At 44.3% G+C, this 20,046-nt stretch overlaps 1 protein-coding gene and 1 pseudogene across 1 annotated transcript; both read left to right on the plus strand.

The window, feature by feature from the left end:
- The first annotated feature begins 681 nt into the window (after positions 1 to 681).
- LOC129356264 (haloacid dehalogenase-like hydrolase domain-containing 5) lies at positions 682 to 5,478 on the plus strand (annotated as a pseudogene).
- An 864-nt stretch (positions 5,479 to 6,342) lies between these two features.
- On the plus strand, positions 6,343 to 20,028 carry LOC129356280 (mRNA (2'-O-methyladenosine-N(6)-)-methyltransferase-like). The gene is given in 17 exon segments (XM_055025874.1): positions 6,343 to 6,442; positions 7,689 to 7,740; positions 7,743 to 7,841; positions 7,910 to 8,034; positions 8,109 to 8,234; positions 12,609 to 12,742; positions 12,813 to 12,967; positions 13,036 to 13,183; positions 14,396 to 14,479; positions 14,555 to 14,654; positions 15,437 to 15,596; positions 16,660 to 16,829; positions 17,277 to 17,363; positions 17,445 to 17,629; positions 17,704 to 17,797; positions 17,865 to 18,040; positions 18,872 to 20,028. Coding segments are annotated over 16 exon segments (2,178 nt in total). The 5' UTR covers positions 6,343 to 6,442; positions 7,689 to 7,715; the 3' UTR covers positions 19,182 to 20,028.
- The last annotated feature ends 18 nt before the right edge of the window (positions 20,029 to 20,046 follow it).

Below are 20,046 nucleotides of genomic sequence, written 5' to 3' on the forward strand. Positions count from 1 at the left end.
CTGTTGAAAATGAGATGAATAAATGAAATTAAAAGGGGCCTCTCTCATTGGGCCCCTTGGGTTAAAGTAATGATACTTTCCAGTTATTTTTTCCAGCTGACTACAGGGAAAGTGTGAATCTCTTAAATATCCAGTCACCAGGGTCACATGACCTCCTTCTGGAGACTCTTGGTTCTGAACATTGAACCAGTTCTGGACCCACAGAACCGGGTCTGCTCGACAGAAGAGCGTCTCTGTCCCTGTGTTCCCAGCTGCTGATTGGTTGATTGGAGGCATCACTCTGCAGCATGTGATTGGCTGATTAGGGAGCGCATGCTGCACGTGTCCTCATGTGAGGACACAACTGCAGTCAGCTGCAATTTACAGCTCCAGGAGTTCTGCTGCTGGACTCAGACAGTCAGACCCAGCACGATCAGAACCAAGTATTTAGGTTCCGTTTCCAGACAGAAGAACCATCCCAGAACCCTATTATGATGTCTAGAGATGTTCAGTATCAGCCTGCAGGTTCTCATTTTCATGAATTACAAAACAAAAATGGTTGTGAAGCTGCTGATGAAGAACAGAACCTGAGGAACCGCCACCAACATTGGTCCTGCTATTCCTCTGACTGCCTGAGGGGGAGTCCAGGCGTTGAGCTGTTGGCCGCAAACAATTTGAACATTTCAGAGAGTGGAGCAAAGGGCCGTCAGTCTGAATCTAAGAAACATCTTCTGAAGTTGAGGAGCATCAATTTAAACCTTAGGAACCCGTCTCACGTTAAACGTCAGTCTGAGGCTCCGACCAATGGGAGATCTCCCATCATCAGTGACCTCATCTTCTAGCCCACCCCAGTGACATCACAGCCCTGTGGTTTTAAAGCAGCAGCAGCTGCCCTGGGGTCAGACTGGAGGATGTGGAGCCGAGGCTTCAGGCTGCAGCTGGTTCGCCAGGCGTCCACTGTGAGACAGGTCAGGGGGACACAGTCACTCCTTCCTTCCTTTCTTGATTGCTTGCTTTCCTTCCTTTTGGTGTCTAACTGGTCTGTTCTGCCAACCTCACCTGTCTCCCACCTGTCCGGCCGCCAGGTGGGCGTCCTTTTTGATGTCGATGGCGTCCTCCTGCGCGGTGGATCCGTGATCCCGGCTGCTCGGCGCGCTCTCAGGAAGCTCATGGACCAGAACCAGAACTTTGTGTTTCCTGTTGTTTTTGTCACCAATGCAGGAAGCTGTCTGAGACACCACAAAGCGCAGCAACTGTCTCACCTGCTGGACGTGCAGGTAGAAGGGGAGGGCCTTAAAGGCCGCCGCCGCCGCCGCTGCCGTGTGATCAGATCAAAACAAGTCATGTGGTTCCTCTGCAGATTGCACCTGAGCAGGTGGTTCTGTCGCACAGCCCTCTGCACATGATGGAGACGTTCCACAATAAATGTGTTCTGGTGTCCGGACAGGGACCAGTGACCCAGATCGCCCAAACGTATCCTTCACCTGTCACCTGCTGGCTTTGAAGTGACCCACTGCCATTTTTCCTTCATTTGTTGTGGCTGAATGAGATGAGACTACAATACTTTAAAGGTGCAGTATGTGTCAAAGCAACTGTTTTGATCTTTCTACAATGTTTGAGAAATTTTTCGTCTCCATAGCAACCATTCGGCTGCAACTCTGAGATGCAGACCCCGCCCCTCAGCTCCTTCAGACTAGCAAGCAGCATTTAGCAAATACCTGGTGGAACTGCAGAGCAAAGCTGGTAAAGGGTTAATAGAGGAGCCATGTTGGGACGACTTCCAGAAGGCAGAGCTTCAGAAAGAGCAGGACCTTTTAAAGAGACAGAGGCCCAATTTCAAGACATTTCAAGACTTTTAAGTCATATTTGATATATTTAGCATAGCCTATTTATAACAACTAAAGGTAAGTTATTTGATTATGTTATAAAATGGCACTATGTCCCTTGAAAACTCATAATACATTTGTTCACCAAGCATCTCCGAGTTCTGATCCGAGTTTGATCCGAGTTCTGATCCGAGTTCTGATCCTTGTGTTACTACAAAGTCTTACAGTGCCAGTTGTTTTGGACTCTTGACTCGGTATTTCTCAGTTTGGGTTTCCAGAAAGTCGTGACCGTGGAGGAGCTCTCAGAACAGCACCCTCTGCTGGACATGGTGGACCACGGCAGGAGACCCACCAGCACGGTGAGTCCTGGCTAACCGAGCAGTTCTGTAGAACCTGGAGTTAATGTATGTCCTGTTTCATGATGATTTTTGTAGCTGATCGATAAAACAGTATTTCCAAACGTGTCTGCTGAATTTCTTCGACATGGTTTTACAGGGGCAGTCTCTAATATGTGCTGCCATCTGGTGGCTGAAGGGGGAAAATGGCCATCTCAGACAGTTTTGTACTTTCTGGTGTCTCCACTGATTAGTTACTGATCCACAGGAAGTGCCTCCTGTTCTGGCTGATATATTTGTTGTGTTGTTTGTTTCAGCCCAGTTCTTCAAGAATCCTCCCGCAGATTCAAGGTAACACAACCACAACAGCGCCCAGAATCTCAGGTTTAATTTCTCCTCTTCGGTTCACCATCACCTCTGAAAACCCAACGGCAGCTTCAGCTGAACGTTGGGTCAGAAAATTCAGACTTGTGGTGTAAGAGCCAAAATTGTCAGTTTCTAATATTGTTTATTATTGAATATGCCGTAGATGTTTTCTTAACCATAAGATTCTCCATTAGTATGTTGTTGTAAAAACGCGCCACCTAGTGGACATACCTGAGAAGTGCTGCGTCACGGTAGATCAGAAAGTGAATTGGATGTGGTGTTGAACTTTGCTCTGCAGTTTTCAGACCGTCACATGTGGAATGCTGTGCAAGATTGAGAATTTGTTTTGTGATATCTACCCAAAGAGAAGTAAAGTTCATCAGACTTTGTGTGAAATTTGAAAGTACTTCTTCAATTCATTAGAAGTTTGTGGAACAGAAACACATCAGCTAAAAGCCAAGCTGGTGAACGTCAACAAAAGAAAACTGAAACTTTCAACAATATGGTGGCTTTACACTGAAAAACTACGTTTCTGGGACAGAAGGAACTGACCATGTAACGCCTAACAAGGTTAGGTCATTAGCCACCAGCTAATGAGGTTGCAGCGGCCTTGGTCTGACGAACGTCTAACTGATCATTTGTCTGAGGTCATTTTCTTCTACGGTTTCAAGAATATTTCTGAACTGAATGAACTTTGGTGGCAGGATTTTATCAGTCTGCTGATGTTTCATCTCTGAACCACCAGGGGCGCTAGTGGCTGCATTAGACTTCTGACAGCGTTGTCTTGAGGATGGGGATTAATGAGAGCTCACATCTTTCCTAGAGGAAAGGCCAAAAGCAGCATTTTGTTGCCATTTTTGTCTGAAACTATCTTCCCTTGTGTTGCCATAGCGATCATCCTGTTTGGGGAACCAATCAGATGGGAGACCAACCTGCAGCTAATCATTGATGTGCTGCTAACCAACGGTAGACCCGGGTGTGTGTATGACACACGGCTATTGGCACAGATGCCCGTTCTTGCCTGCAACATGGACCTGTTGTGGATGGCTGAAGCCCCGTCACCACGGTAACAGCCACTCCCTTCAGATGTGGGAGGGGCAGAAGGGCATCCAACCATTGGTGACCCGGATGTGTTGCTTCAGGTTCGGTCACGGGATGTTCCTGCTTTGTCTGGAGTCCATCTACAGGAAGTTGACCAGTCGGACGCTGGAGTATGAGGCAGTGCTGGGGAAACCCAGTCTGCTCACTACCAGTATGCCGAGCAGCTGCTGCACCAGCAGAACCAGAACCACAAGCTGTCCACCATCTATGCTGTTGGGTATCCACAACCCACCTCTTAACATATATCTGAGTCTGTCTCTGGATCTGACTCATTTGCCTGTGTTGCTTGTCCTTGAACCTATCTCTAGACCCGTCTCTCAATGCGCCTAACCAAACCAGAGACTTGATAACTTCATCCTGTTACCCTATTGATAACTTTGTCTTAGTCTTCATGTGTAATCTTGAATGAAACCAAAGTCTCTGTGTTACGTTCTGAAACCCCCAGTCTCTGATGCTGTCTTTCTGTCAGTAAGGATGTCTAACTGCCTGTGCTGTTGAATGACCAAACCTGTGCACCATGTGACTGATCCATCTGTTCCCTCAATACTTTCAGGTAACCAAGCATTCTGTCTTCCTCTCTGAATCAACTGCTGTCTGTGTTGAACTTGGAAGATGGAGATGGTTGTTTCCTGACTTTAGAGCTTCTGTAAAATGTTCCACTAAACTGATTAATGTTCAGCAACAACAGTCTCTAGAGAACTTTTTAAAAAGAAACTTGACACTATTCCTGTTGTCTAGGGACAACCTGATGACGGACATCTATGGTGCCAATCTTTATAACCGCTACCTGGCCAAACGCAACACTGACATGATGAGCAACACCAAACTGGTGGCCCAGGGAACTGGTATCCCGGTACCAGTGGTGGAGGAACTTGCCTTTGCAGCTCAGTGCCGTTCTATCCTGGTGGGTAGAGACCTCGTTTTGAAAATTTGTTGGGATCCTTCACGGTTTATAGCTGGGGTGGATGCATACACAACATGGATTTTAATGTAGTACAAGTACATTTGAATATATTGCCTTACCATAATGTACCTTACTTTGCCAGACCTTACAGGATCTTTTCTCGTCTTGGCATACCTAGGTTGTTACAGGTCCATTACCTCAGCAGGCGTTACTTCTCTAGAAATGAGATTTGTTGACCTTTCCTTGTCTTAGCCTTTCTTATTTTGACTCCTTGTTGCTATAATGATCCTCTACCTGTCTCCAGGTGTGCACAGGTGGTGTATAACCCTCATTCTCCACTGCCTGGTGAGCAGAACGTTTCAGAGACGATGGTCCACAGTCAGAACGACCTGAAAGTGGAGCCAGACCTGGTAGAACCGAGTCACATGGTGGAGGATGTGGAGGCCGCTGTGGACCTGATGCTGCAGCAGGAGAGTCCCAACACCTGATGCACCTGTCCTCCGACTGACCGTCTCAACATCTAACATGTAGTTCAGACTGGATACTTGGATCACGCCCGGCCTGTTATCTCCTACCTGTGGTGACTGTCTCTGTTTTATATGAGTAGAACTCTGCAGGTGGATCTCAAACTGTCTGAAGCTGGAATAGTTATCTTAACATTTTTATAGCAGAACAGGTGAAGCTAAGCTAGCAGTACCTTTAAGTCTAGACCTGTCTGAATTCATTTTGTCACTGTCAAAATCAGAAAACTAAAATAAACTTTTTTTCAACCTCATTTTCATATTGAGTCCAAGCAGGTGAGACATTACCTGAGTAGGTGTGTCTCTACAGGACCAAAGGTCATAGCAAATGTTTAGATCATTCTAGATGTTATTTTTGAAAAAAGTAAGTTTACTGCAATAATGTCATGAACAAGTCAAAATGAACTAAATTTGCATTAAAATAAAATCTTTGTGAATTAAAAATGCGAAGCTATACATCTTGTTTTTCAGATCATTTAATAGACCTTGAAACAGAAACTTTTGGGTTCAAAGTGCCTCAGATGATTGATGAGCCATCTGAACCTTTAGTAGATTTTTAGCAGGTTTACCTGAGTGGTGATTGGTGGACAAGGTGACTTGATTAATCGGTTATTCTTTGGTAACATCATCAAAATGAAGTGTGAGCATTGAAAGGACTGGTTAAGGAGGTAAATTCAAATTCAAAATTACTTTATTGATCCCAAAGGAAAAATAAATAGGCAGATTTAGTACCTGTTGGTTCCAACAACCTGCCTCCTGTGTCAGCGATCCTTCACTCATTGTCTGATAAAACTTCCTCCATAGGGTTACATCCTAGCCCTGGTCAAGTCTAGGTCAGATTATTCTGGGTTTTCAGGCCTTTTAACTGAACATGTGAAGATAAAACTGTCTAGATAGGAGCACCACTGTGGCAAATTTAATGAGATATTTGACTTTAACCGATTTGACAGGTTCACTCAAAACCGCTAAAGCAGTTGTTCTTTATTTTATAGATTGAACATTCAAGGAAGATAAAGTTTGTCTATTGAACTTATTTAGGTGTATTCAGCTCATGTATAGCTGATTTGAGGTCATCTTAATAAACCGTTTATTTCAGAAGGTGTGGAATAAACACATTAAGCCTCGGACTGTGAGTTTCAAATGGTCTGTGTTAATTCTCTCACTTTGGTGACTGAAACACAGTTCAATTCTATTCTGGGCTTTATTTTGCTGTGGCTTAAAGACTTTGACCTCCTCAACATGGCGCCGGGAAGCAGACACGTCGATACCGGAAGCGGGTCAGCCGCCGCGCCTGCGTAGTGGCTATGCCCGGTCCCTGTAAAGATGTCTGAGCAGGCGGGGAGGGAGCGGAGCGGACGACTGAAAAGCAGCGCGGAGAAGCCCCAACTGTCTGCTGTTTCATCACGCAAGGTAAGAGCAGCAGACCCGTAGGAGTCCTAGGAACACACCGACAGCCGGCTTAAGGTTTCGTATTGTGGATGGAGGCAGCTCCGGGGCTGCGGAGCCGGAGGGTCGAGATTCCGGAGTAGAAATGTTGGTAAAGGCGCGCAGAGCTGTGGCAGGGGCGTGTCCGCCATCTTTGAGAGGAGTTGGAGCTTAGCGGCGGCAGCGGACTGGAGTTCAGTCCAACAAAATCATACATTGGCCACTATCAGAGCAGCTATCGAGTCAGGCTGCCCAGTCCGCGGAGATTTAGGACATTTTCAGGCGGCCTGGCTACTCCTCGGAGTAGTAGTAATCGCTACGGTCTCCGATAGCGGAGCGCGGGGCTTCGAGCAGCAGCCGCAGCCTTTTGTTGTCCTCCTCCCCCTCCTCCCTGTTTTGCGCTGGCTCTCAGCGCGCATGCGTGTAACCATGGCGCTCGTTCTTGCGTCTGAGAAGAAAAACAACCGAAAAGCTTAAAACAGAAACATAAGATCAGATGGATCAGGACCGATCTGCTGATAGTCAAACAGAATTGGTCAGGCGCTGATGGATCAGAACTGATCGGCTACTGCTGGGTCTGAACCGATTGGTGCTGATGGATCGGTGCCGATCAGCTCCTGATCAACCAGGTTTAATTTCTGAAGGAACGTTCTTCCATTCAGTTCCCAGTCTTAGACAGTCTGGTCCAGACTCAGGTGCTCCGGATTAGTCCGTGAGAACCAGGATAAAGTCAGAACACACACCTGTCATTTTAAGTGCATTCTTGTGGCAATAGTTAGGTTGAGAGTTTTATTTCCCGCTTGGCCCCTGAGGAAAGACGTGTTTGATGTTCAGGTGAAGCTGAGGAGCAGGAGGAAATGTTCACTCTATTTAACCTGATAATGAAACCGCATTTGAGGTTTTTAATCAGAGAATCACTGAAGCTTTTCCTGGTTGATGATATATGGTTTTCACAGTTTTAAATTATAAAATAAATACATTTAAAGATCATCCTCTTTCATGCTTTGAACCTTTATCAGATGTTTTTTATTTAATTCAGCTAAAAGTCCAAAGATGCCCAGAATGTTCATTAATTCACCTGTAGATGAAAAATCATTGGAGTTTTTAGTTTTGAGGACGTCATCTCCTTTTGGTTTAAAACATTAAGTTTCAATTAATTTCTGGCTGAAAACAGTGTGGACCATTTCACTTCCTCTGTCTTTTATTCTGAAAGCCTATCTCTTCCTGTCAGGTCCACATGATTGTGATGAACAGCTAAATGTCCAATAACAGCCAGGGATCTGTGAAGGGGAGGCGGCCACCATGGTGCCACCCTCTGGCTCCGCCTCCTCTCACGGACAGCCCCTTTCTCCGTCCACAACCTCCAAATCACCTGAGCTTCCAGGTACCTACCTGTCCTCTGACTTGTACCTGTACCTGTCTCTGGCTCTAATGTCTCACTTGTCCTGCCAGATGAGTTGGTCCAGGCTGGATGGTCCAAGTGTTGGTCCAGGAGGGAGAACCGGCCCTACTACTTCAACAGATTCACCAATCAGAGCCTGTGGGAGGTGCCTGTGCTGGGTCAGCATGATGTCATTGTGAGTTTGGGCCGCTAATCGATTTCGCAATAACCAATCACTTTCAGCGCTGATGACTAATCAATCTGTTTCAGTCTGATCCGTTGGGTCTGAACGCAGCTCCTGCAGAGGGGGGAGATGGTAACCTTGGAAATGGCCAGAGGAAGAGGAGGAGCTCTGAGGAGCAGGGGGCGGGGCCTAACAGTTTCAAACGAACAAAGGTAAAAAAAAAAAAAAAAACAGGGCTGCAGCTAACCATTATTTTAATAATCTATTTTTTTCCAGTTATCGGATACATTCGGATCATTTTTCAATCACTGGTTAAAACCATGATGAATTTCTTTGTTGATGATTACATTTTTACAGTGCACATAAATTTGTCGACTACATTTTTCATAATTAGTGGTTTAAAACTTGTCAATCTAAAACATTTTTGATGAAATTATAACTAAAACTGAATATCTTTAGTCAAAAGATTAAGACTAAGTAAAAACTTGCTGTAAAAATTAATACTGGCTGCAACTAACAATTAATTTTGTAATCTGATTATTCTGACGATGAATTGCAGTCAGTTCTGCAGATTTTTCAGTGTACTGCATAAGCTTATTTTATACAGCAGTATTCCTTTAGTGAACGCTTGAAAATTTGTAGCAAAGGATGCATCTGCAGGTAAATAATTTAATATTAGCACAGTGTAGTGCTGATCTGATTATTTGTAGGATTAACCCATTAATAATGAGATAGCCTAAGATGCTCAATAGGAAATTATTATGGGCTTAATTTTTTTACCAGACACTTAACCAGGTGAAGCTAAAAGAGGAATTCTGGTAGGACAGATTTACAAAGATTTTTTTCTTGTATTAAATCCAAAATGTTAATATTTTTGTACATTTTGGTCTTCAGTGCTGCTCTCAGGGTGTTGGGCTTACGGACCTTTTGAGTCTGTATACCCCAGTTGACCATTAATTGATTACTAAATTAGCTGATGATTACTTCAGTAATAGATTCGATTAAATGTTTGAACCCTAACAAATAAGCAGCCATGTTGGCTGTGTTTTGGTAACGATGAGGATAATGACGTTTTTTCATTGATTCCTCTCACTAAAGTAACATTTGATAACTAAACATGGCAGGATGTCTGAGTTTCGTAAGGAAATAAAACATTTCAGTGACCCTCTATGTTTGGCCATGCCCACCTCCTGACGTCACTCATTAATCATAATATACGCAGCGCATTACTTGAGGAGACTTGGTGGACGTAAACTTTGAAGAGCTGAGTTGTTGAGGGACACAGCGACACATGTGGATTTAAACTCTGGACAAAACTCTAGAAAACTTAAGCGGCACCTGAAGGCTCACCGCGTTGATATTTTTTCAAAAATAAGTTTGCATACAATGTTATCTGATAATGGAGTTGAGATACTTTTCTTGGTAAACTGAGATTCTGGTGCACATGGCACTAACTGCAGGCTGTGCTGCACTGTCAGTTCCTTTGCTAATGTGTGTTAGTTTTAGGTAGAACATAGGAGGACTCCTTGTAAAATACGGAATTGTTCTTTATATGGCAGCGAGTCGTTGCTGACATATTAAAATGGTGACCGACGTTTGCCTTCAGCTGCTGATGTCACGGTGGCCTAGACATGAAAAACAAACATTGTGTTGCTCTCGCCTTTTTAAACGACCACCCGGTTCCTCACCGCGTCCTCAGAAGTGAAAACTGTTGAAATAAAATACAGATGTGAGCAGGAAGATGAGGATCCCTGACTGAACAGACAAAGCTGAAGTTGGTTTCTGATCCCGGAAACATCAGCATATTTAATCTGCTGCAGTTAAAAACTACAAGACTTGATTATTCTAAATCAATAGCAGAATATTTAGAACCATGTTTGTGATTTGTGAAATCTTTATCTCCAATAAAGGTTGATTTCACCACTTTTTACAGGGTTCATACAGTCATGGGAAACCTGGAAAGTCATGGAATTTCATTTCAGATCATGTAAAGTTATGGAATTTGCAAATAAGGGCAGAAAAGCTATTTTTTCTGAGGCGCGTGTTTCTGTGTGGTTCTCGGTTGTGCGTGCGTGCGCGTGTATATGATATTGACGACTCGGGCTTTTATTTCAAGACCACAGCTGTGGAAATGTCACTAAATTGCCAGCATATTGTCCAGTTTTATTTTTAACTTCTTTGTTTTCGCTGGATGCTAAACACACAGGTTCATAACGTGACTTGCTAATGACGTGTTTTCTGTTTCCGCTGTCAGTCTCGTCCCTTTAACTCGCTGCGGCGCTCTCAGGCATGCGCAGTGAGTCTGGGGCGGGAGAAGATGTCCGCCCAGTCGCGGGTCGTGAGGGGGTCAGGTTAGGGGTTAACAGACAGTATGACAGCGGAGCGCAGGAAGGAAAGGGAAGGAGAAGCACGACAGAGAGGTGATGAAGGAAATATCCTAGCTCAGTGTTTAGTTTATTTTAAACAGAACCGCGGCCCCTCGCCGCTTCTTAAGCGTTCGCCTTGCTAACAGCAGAACCGATCCGGAAGCTCGATGCTCTTGGATAATCCGGACAGCACTGATCCTGCGTTAGGCTTACTGGGCTAGACAAGAAGCAGGACGCTGTCAAAATACGGACATTCATTTGAAAGCATCGGAACAGGTTGACAAAAAGTCCCAAGCGACTCCTCCAGGTGGCGCTGTGGCTGCCAGCTCCAGGTGGTGAGTGCATCCAAACGGACCGGTTTGTCCTCCGCGGCTGTTTTGCTTTGCATGTCGTATTTCTAACGATGTTTCTCAGAGATACTTTGAAACGGGTTTCTGTGACTGGAATTGACATTCAAGTATTTGTGGAGGCGCCGAGTTTCAACCCGCCTGGAGCGTTTGGCGCATCTGACGCTCCGCATTGACTTTGAATGTAAACCAGACGTTTGGTGTGAACGCACCATTAGCCTCCAGCCAGCTAATGGTGCCGCAGGAACTGCCCTAAAGTACCACATCGCTCAATGCGTCATGTGCTGCCCGGCAGACAGAGGGGCAATACTCAACCTGACTGTCTGGTAAGGAAATCAACAATTACAGATGAGATACGGGTGATAAAAATCGAAAGAGAAAGGGAGACAGATCAAAAAGATAGATATGAAGGATAAATAAATACAGTACATAGAGAATGAATAGAGAACATTGTCAAGTTTGTCTTCCTTAGGAATGTTTTGTCAATATGTTGATCTGCTGACAGATCAAAAAGAAAGTAGCAATGCACTGACTGCAATTTTCTGGCCAATCACTGATCTTTATAAAACCTGACTTGCTGATTTTTATGTGTGTTTGCACGCATGTGTGTATGCAAAAATAATAAGTTATTAACTTGGGATGACTGTTGTAAACTGTGCAAACAGAGAGTTGAGCTGGTTAGCCCTCTGTCTTGGAAGAGCAACAGGAGACAGTGGCTGATTCCTGCAGAGGGCCTCACATTGGCTCAGGCCCAGGGGCCCTCACCCTAAAAAGACCGGCCCTGTGCCGCACAGACAATAAAGTGACCAAAATCTGCATATAGTGATGCAACGATCTGGAACGATCTGAATCCTCTAAACGATTCTTTACTGTGAACGTTTGTTCACAGTAAAGAACGTTTGTTCACTCTCAGGTTGAGAGTCGGTTCTCAGAGTGAACCGTTCTTTGATTTTGTAATGCTTTGTGAATACTGCAGTGGATATTATTATTATGTTTTATTAACAGTGTATATTTATTTAATCATCAAATTAGCCTCCGTTTGCATACTTGTGCTCCTGTCTGTCAGTTAGTTCTATGTACATGTGTTTACATTACTGTTAATATGTTTTTGTTTATGACATCATCATGTGATTTCTCAGTCAATATGTTGACACTTTTCAGTTCATGCCCGTCTGTTCGACTTCGTTCCACTTGGTCTTTCAGTCATATGCTTTTCTTTATGAACCTCTTGTATGTGAGTCATGAAAAATTATACTGAAGGTCATGGAGAGTCATGAAAAAGTCATGGAATTTTTTTAAATACCAGTGGTAACCCTGCTTTTTATGGATCTCGGTCACACGAGAACTGCTTCTGCTCCAAAACTGAAATACCTGGACTGGATCATTCTTCTCTAATAGCAGATTATTTTATTCCATGTTTGGGATTTGTGAAACTTCACAAAAGTTCAGATTACTATTCACACTTGTTTCATGCATTTTCTTTTCAAATTCAATTCTAATTGAAAAACACTTAATTAAAAAGGGAAATTAAATGTTGGCGTAACTCATTAATTATTACTGAAGAGTTATTGATGTCTGTTGGAAGGGAAGAGCTTCTGCAGCGGTCTGTACTGCACTGCATCTGCAGCCCTAACATCCCACAGCATGAAGGTGGACAGACTGACGCCTGTCGGCCACCTGAATAAGCAGACAAGGATATCAAGACCCCCTGCAGTTTCTTTATTGCAGTGGAGTTGGAGTTGATTACTAAATTAGTTGTGAAGCATCATGAACAAATCATTACAGCTCTGGAATATAGCGTCCATGTTGGGTCATGTGATCAGTGACTGACGAGCAGTGGCTGATGGGTAACTGAGTCCAGTTGTGTTTACAGGTGGAGCCGACCACACCCATCTCTCCCAGCACACCTGGAGTCAAACCGTGGAGCCTTGCCCCCGAGGAGAAGCAGGTTCCAGCGACGACGCCCACCACGCCCAGCCCGGCGCCGGCCCCCTACCGACCAGCAGTGTGAGTGCCCCGCTCCACCGCCGCTCCCCTGCAGGGGCGTCCACTGACTGGATGTGGGTTGTCGTTCCAGGATCTACTGGGATCTGGACGTCCAGACCAACGCGGTGATCAGAGAGCGTTCGGCAGCCAATCACCTGCCGCCGCACCCCGAGATTGAGCTGCAGCGAGCGCAGCTGGTCACCAAGCTGCGGCAGCATTACCATGAGCTGTGCCTCCAGCGAGAAGGTAGGTGAGCATCCACTGACAGCGCCTCGCTCTCACAGAGCGTCATGTGGTGTGTGTGTCCGCCGCAGGCATCGACCCGCCGCGGGAATCCTTCAACCGATGGCTTTTGGAGAGGAAGGTGATTGATAAAGGCCTGGATCCGCTGCTGCCCAGCGAGTGTGAGCCCGCCGTCTCGCCATCCATGTTCCGGGAGGTCATGAACGACATTCCCATCAGGTAGGGAAACTGAAACCTGGTCCAGATAGGGCAATGGTGCTCAAAGTGGGGCCGCGGGCCATTCACAGCATCTGGACTGATCTTGTGCTCCAAAGGAATAAATTTAATAAACTAGAACAACACTACGACTTTTTAATTAAATTCTACTTTTAAAAAATGTAGCATGCAACACAACATAATTAAAATTCTTGAAAATGTTTGAATTTCATTGAAGTGTTCTTAAGGTTAGGAAAATTCTTGATTTCTGTGTAAAGTCCTTGAAAGTTCTTGATATTCAAACTACACAGTTTTGTAATAAAGTTTTATCTAAAGTTTGATTAAAAGCTTAAATTTGGAAAATATTATTTACAGTTGAAACCAGATATTTACATACAACTCATTAAAAGACGAATTTTTCTTCCTGGGTGTCTGAAGTTAAGCCTGAATAAACTTTTCTGGTTCAGGACAATTATAAATACCTGAATTATTTCTATTAGCTAAATGCCAGGAAACTTAACGGGAAAATATTTGTAACTTTTTTGCATATTGAGTTTTAGTATTTAATTTGATCAGGAAGGTCATTAACCTTAACATGATTTGTTTGAATTATTTTAATGTAATAAATATTTGTTATTCCTAATGACTCAATGACTTATTGATCATCTTACAGTTGATATGTTAAACAATGTTATTGAAATTGGGGTATTTTTGTGCGATTTGTTGTCAGACTAGTCGGGTGAACAGGAGACATTTCAAAACATAAAATTTTATTTTATTTTGTTTCCTTGTTCTTGCTGTAGAATGCAGAATATTATCACAAAAAAGTATTAATGGCAGTAAGAACTGATATCCAATAACAGTGAATTGAAACTGTATTTTGTTTTTATCTCCAAATTGTTTATCTGTAAAGTTATGAAAATTTATCTTGAAAGTTGTAAAATTTTACTCTGGTAAACCAGGAAAATGGGGGAAAATTAGTTTTTTTTTTCTGTAAAAATATCTGATTACGTTGTTTAGGTAAAATGGTTCACGTTTAGTTTGCTGTTCAGCAGGTAAAAGAGTCACAACAACATTTTGGTCATTTTAGTGTCTAAAATTTTTATTTTTTTTTTGACCCGTGAACATTTCTGGTCTGATGATTTTGACTCGTGTGACCAAAGGTTTGTGCACCCCTGGTGTAAGTGGCCTGGTGGCTTCTGATTGACCCGGTTCTGGTCCGTTTGTGTCCATCAGGTTGTCCCGGATCAAGTACAAGGAGGAGGCCCGGAAACTCCTGTTTAAATACGCCGAGGCAGCAAAGAGGATGATCGACTCCAGGTGAGCCACAGCTGACCAATCACAGGGTGAGACGGCGCTGTGGGTGTGGCTCATGCTGACCTTTGACTTGTGCAGGAATGCGAGTCCGGAGAGCAGGAAGGTGGTGAAGTGGAACGCCGAGGACACGATGAACTGGCTGCGCAGAGATCACTCCGCCAGCAAAGAGGACTACATGGTAACGCCTCAGCATCACGTCACTTCCTGTCACATGACTTCACCTGCCAATGGGGAGCTGAGATGGAGGTCACTGAAACTTGACCTGGGCCATCCAGCTTAGAAATAAACTTTTTCATAGCAGATCTAATTTTAGATTTTTATTTTTTTTTAGCAAAATGACAAATTTGAAAATATTGTCAAAGTGACTTATTTTTTCAGTCATCCTTTCTGTGAGTTGGACAACAGTGTATCAGGACCAGGCTACAAGATTGTGATAATGTAGTAATAAAAAATAAAGAATTTTACAATAACGTCTAAACATTCTCAATAAAAAACTTGTAGAGATGTGTTGATATGAACAGCTCGGCTGTGATTCATTCTTTGAAACAGACTCAGTTGTTACAAAGTTCTGCTGCAGCAAAGCAGAACTTCATAGCAAACTTTTATCGTTTCAGCTTTTATCTTTAGTGTAGAAGTTCTCATAAATGTATTATTTCATTCTCCTAATATTACAACTTTATTCTGGTAATATTTTGACTTTGTTGCACAACTTTTATTCTCTGAATTAAAATAAAAAATGAGTCTGGCCCTGATGCACCGTTGTAGATTTGACCTGATTTCGAAGTCCATATAGATAAAATGGCCACTCTGAGTGATGACATCACTGAAATATGGCAGCAAGTGGATTTTCCTAAAATTAACCTTCCAAAACCAAATACTTCTAACTGAAAGCAGAAGCTCAGGCCCCGCCCCCTGACAGGTTCAGCGACCCCACTGTCTCACCTGCACCTGTGTCTGCAGGACCGCCTGGAACACCTGAGGCAGCAGTGCGGGCCGCATGTCACGGCCGTCGCCAAAGACTCTGTGGAAGGAATCTGCTCCAAGATCTACCAGCTGTCGGCCGAATACAGCCGCCGCCTGAGGCAGACGCACCTGAGCCTGCTGCAGGACCCCTCCACAGGTACACCTGAGATGATTTTATTTATTCTAAATAGTTTTTTAATATACTGGTGATGGGTTAAGCTAGCTTCATACCTCTGTATTTTTATGTGACGAGTATAAAAGGCTCAACTTGAACCTCCAATAGCTCGTCCTTAAAGGCTGAGTGGTAGTCGAGGTTTTATTTTATTTTTTTTAGAGGTTTGTGTTGACTGTGCAGTGAGACTGATGTGAGCGCATAAATCTGTGAATGAAAAATAGTGCTTAGCGTTAACATCTAACTCAGTGTCTCTACTCTGTGCTATAACTTAATAAAGTAGGACAAAAAGATCCAGACAAAGCATGAAATCACAAAAAATAAAAATATATAAAACAGAATTAAGGATACAGTAAGCATACTGTACAGAAAGATTACATTGCAACACAAAATACTGTGGAAGTGCTAAAAATATCTCACTTTGATCCGTAGGAATATGCAACAGAGTAGAATATTTTAAAATGTGCATTAAAACAGAATATTACAACAATAAGCCAAATCTGCAGCAAATCATAGCCAGGTGTTTTCATCCAGTCAGAATCCTGCATTCACTTTGAGCAATAACAACCAATCACAACCAGCAGATCAGATTACCGCACCAAGCCGCACACATGAAATCAAACCGCCAGATTTATGTCAATACAATAAATCAATGAGTTTTGTATCCTTTTGATTGTTGATGCTCCGATCAGGTCTTTTGCTGCCGATACCGATCATCCATGAGGCCGATCATCTGATCATCTGAATTGGCTATTACTTTTTTGCTTCAGGTATAAATTACTATGTGATCTGGCACAATGGAAAAATGATCTGCTAATAAATTCACTTAATTTAGACATAAAATATGCAAAAAAAACCTTGCAGACACAAAACAGCAGCTACTCAGTCAAAAGGACTGGAAAACCTCCAATCAGTAAAATAATATTTAACAATAAGGCTCTCACACATAAATTATGTCAAATAAATCTCACAACACAGATATCAAATAATATAAAGTAAAACTGCTGCTTCCCAGTGGTTGACTTTGTGTTTGACGCTGTGGTTGTAGAGACGTGCGCGTCGCCGCCTCAGTCGCGGCTCGTCTACTGCTACCCGGTCCGGCTGTCGATCCCGACCCCCGCCCTGCCCCGCGTGGAGCTGCACTTTGAGAACGACGTGGCCTGCCTCCGCTTCAGAGGAGAGATGGTCAAGGTCAACCGGGGACACTTCAGCAAGCTGGTGGGTCCTGTAATCTGGATACTACTGAGAGTAATTGATTACTCTGCTGTCTCTCCAGGCCTTCTGTCTGGAGACAGCAGAGTCTGGAGAGTCAGCCTTCTTAATTGTGTTTCTGAAACTTTAAATCAATGATGGGGGTGCCAGTACTTTCACCCTCTGAACAGAACCTGGAGGTTCAACAGTTTAGTTTTATTCTGTTCGTCTGACTCAGCTTGAATGAGTTTTTAAAGTGTGTTTGCTCGTTTTTCGTTGTTAAATATTGTACTCCAAAAGTGTTGATTATGTTGCTTCTGACCTGAACCTTCAAAGCCACAAAATGTCGGTTCCAAAGTCAGCCTTCTGACACCTGAAGAACGTTTCCAGGATCTAATGTCTGCTGTTCCAGAACAATGGAACAGCGTGTTTTCACTAAAAACAGGACTCTGTCCTCACCTGTCCCACCTGCAGGAGCTGCTGTACAGGTACAGCTGCATCGATGACCCTCGCTTTGAGAAGTTCCTGGCTCGAGTTTGGTGCCTCCTGAAGCGATACCAGGTGACTGTTCTCCAGCCGGTCCGGTCCCGGTCCAGTAGTTCTGCAGTGACGGCTCCATTAACCAGGTGTATTTGTGTCCAGGTGATGTTTGGCAGCGGTGCTAATGAGGGCAGCGGCCTGCAGGGGGCGCTGCCGGTGGCGGTGTTTGAGGCGTTGAACCGGCAGTTCGGCGTCACCTTCGAGTGTTTCGCCTCGCCGCTCAACTGCTACTTCAAGCAGTTCTGCTCCGCCTTCCCCGACATCGATGGGTTCTTCGGGTCCAGAGGGTGAGGCGCTGATCTGGCCAGGTGATGTGGGCGGGGCTTATCGGGGCGGCGCTGACGCTGCGTGTGTGTTTCAGGCCGTTCCTGTCCTTCAGTCCGGTCAGCGGCTCGTTCGAAGCCAACCCGCCGTTCTGCGAGGAGCTGATGGATGCCATGGTGACGCACTTTGAGGTGAGAGCCGGGTCGCTACAGATCACACCGGGCCGGTTCTGGGCTCATTGGTCCTTGTCTCCATCAGGAACTGTTGGATCGGTCTTCCGAGCCGCTGTCCTTCATCGTCTTCGTTCCTGAGTGGCGCGACCCGGTGACACCGGCGCTGACCCGAATGGAGGCCAGCCGGTTCCTGCGGCACCAGCTGAACGTCCCTGCCTACGAACACGAGTACCGCTCCGGGAGCCAGCACATCTGCAAGCGGTACTGCTCTGGTTCTGATGGGGCTGGGCGAGTTTAGCAGCGCGACATGCTGAGTCCAGATTTATTCATACCCCCAACATAGAGCTGGATCAAAACAAAATCAGCTATTTCTGATTTTAATCAGTTTTTTTTCTTCTCATGTTTTGACAAAAAGAAACCACAAATAACAGAACATCATTTTTAAAAAGTATTAGGGCCAAGCTACAATTTGTTTCTCCATTCTAACGTCATAATATTAGCAGAATAAAGACACAATTTTACCAGAAGAACGTCGTAAAATTGAAAGAAAAACAGCTCCTGGTTATCAGGAGCTCAATCAGTCCGCCTTGTTTTTTAAATAACAGTCTGGTTACTGCCACCTAGTGGTCAGTTTGCTTGCAAATTCAGCAGTTGATAATTTTATGATGTTAAAAAATTAAGTATTTTCTTTGTGTTGGAGTACACATAAAATCATTACTTCATTCTCCGAATATTACAACGTTATCCTCGTAATTCAATAAATAAAAAATCGCAGCCCAGCCCTGACAGTCGTAGAGTTGACCTGACTTTAAAGTCTAAATAAACAGTAGATGCAAAACAAAATGTTAAATATATCCATATTGTCCAAAAATTAAAAAGAAAAAAATTAATTGGATTTTTTTGGGTTTAGGTTTACCAACTCGTTTTGCTGGTTCTGTAACAGTCCAGTCAAAGTCCTGGCCTAAAGATTAGGTTTATGGTGATGTGACTGGTTTTGAACCTTGGGGGTATGAATACTTTTAGACTGCACTGTCCCTGCCCCTTTTGTTTCTGTTTTTCGGAAAGCGTGTTCTGACCCGGTTCTGTTTCCAGGGATGACATGTACTACCGGGCCGTCCACGGCACCGCCGTGCTCTTCCTCCAGAATGATGCCGGCTTCGGGAAGTGGGCTCCCACTCCGGAGCGTCTGGCGGAGCTGACTGCGGCGTACCGCCCCGCTCTGTCCCGCACTTCCTCCTTGTCGTCTCCTGGCCCCACCCAGTCCGCACCTGGAGACAGAGACTCTGCCCCTAAGGCCTCTGATAGGACACAGAGTGCGATGATGTCACCTGGCGGCCATGACAGCAACAACAACGGCAGCAGCAGCAGTAGCAGCCCTCAGGACAAGCTCACTGCGATGTAGAGGGGCGTGGCCTGCAATGGTCACGCCCCTAATGTAAATGTGTGTTTATGAACATCACCAGTCCCTCACCAGCACCTGTAGCACATCCTCTACCACCGCCATCAGGGGGCGGAGCATCATTTAAACTTCACTACGTCTCTTTAGTCTGTTGGCTGCTCTGATTGGTTGAAGCTCACCTGAAGCTGAATGATGTCAGCATCTGAACTGCTTCAGAGTTCCAGCAGTAAAATCCAGATTAGAGGGGTGTCCTCTGATTGGTTGTTATGGCAGCTATCATGTCTGGGACCGGGCCTAAAGCAGGGGGCGTGGCTTTGGTGGCAGAGGGGCGGGGCATCAGGTAATCCTGAAACCCATTAGTCATGGAAACGATATTTCAGTCCCAATCCAGATCTGTGATTCACACGAGATTAGAAAATACAAGATGTTAAGGTGAGCTTTAATCTAACCCAGTTTAATTCATACCAGATTGATTTGGTGTGAATTAAACCAAATTAATCCAGTTTAATCTGATGACCTCAAATCTAGTTTGGTTCAGTTCAGCATTTTTTTTTTTGTTTGATTTCTTTGCTCCATTACAATCTGGTTAGATCCAGTCTGATCTAGTTTGATTTGTTTGGACCTAATCTGGTTCATGTTGGTTGGATCCAGTATATTCTAATTTAATCTAAATAGAGCTGGTCTGAAGAGGTCTGGGTTCTGTAGGGATGGGTGGGTTCATCTGGATTAATCTGGATAGAACCAGTTTTATCTGGTTTAAACCGATTTGTGTGGGCGTGTCCATCTTTAATAGGAAAAAAGTTGACTCCTCCCACTTCTGAGTGCTTTCTGATTGGCTGGTGGTGGACCTATCAGGCGCCTGTCTGTG

This window comes from Poeciliopsis prolifica, unplaced genomic scaffold (assembly GCF_027474105.1).
Source record: "Poeciliopsis prolifica strain line A6 unplaced genomic scaffold, Auburn_PproV2 SCAFFOLD163, whole genome shotgun sequence".
NCBI lineage: Eukaryota > Metazoa > Chordata > Actinopteri > Cyprinodontiformes > Poeciliidae > Poeciliopsis > Poeciliopsis prolifica.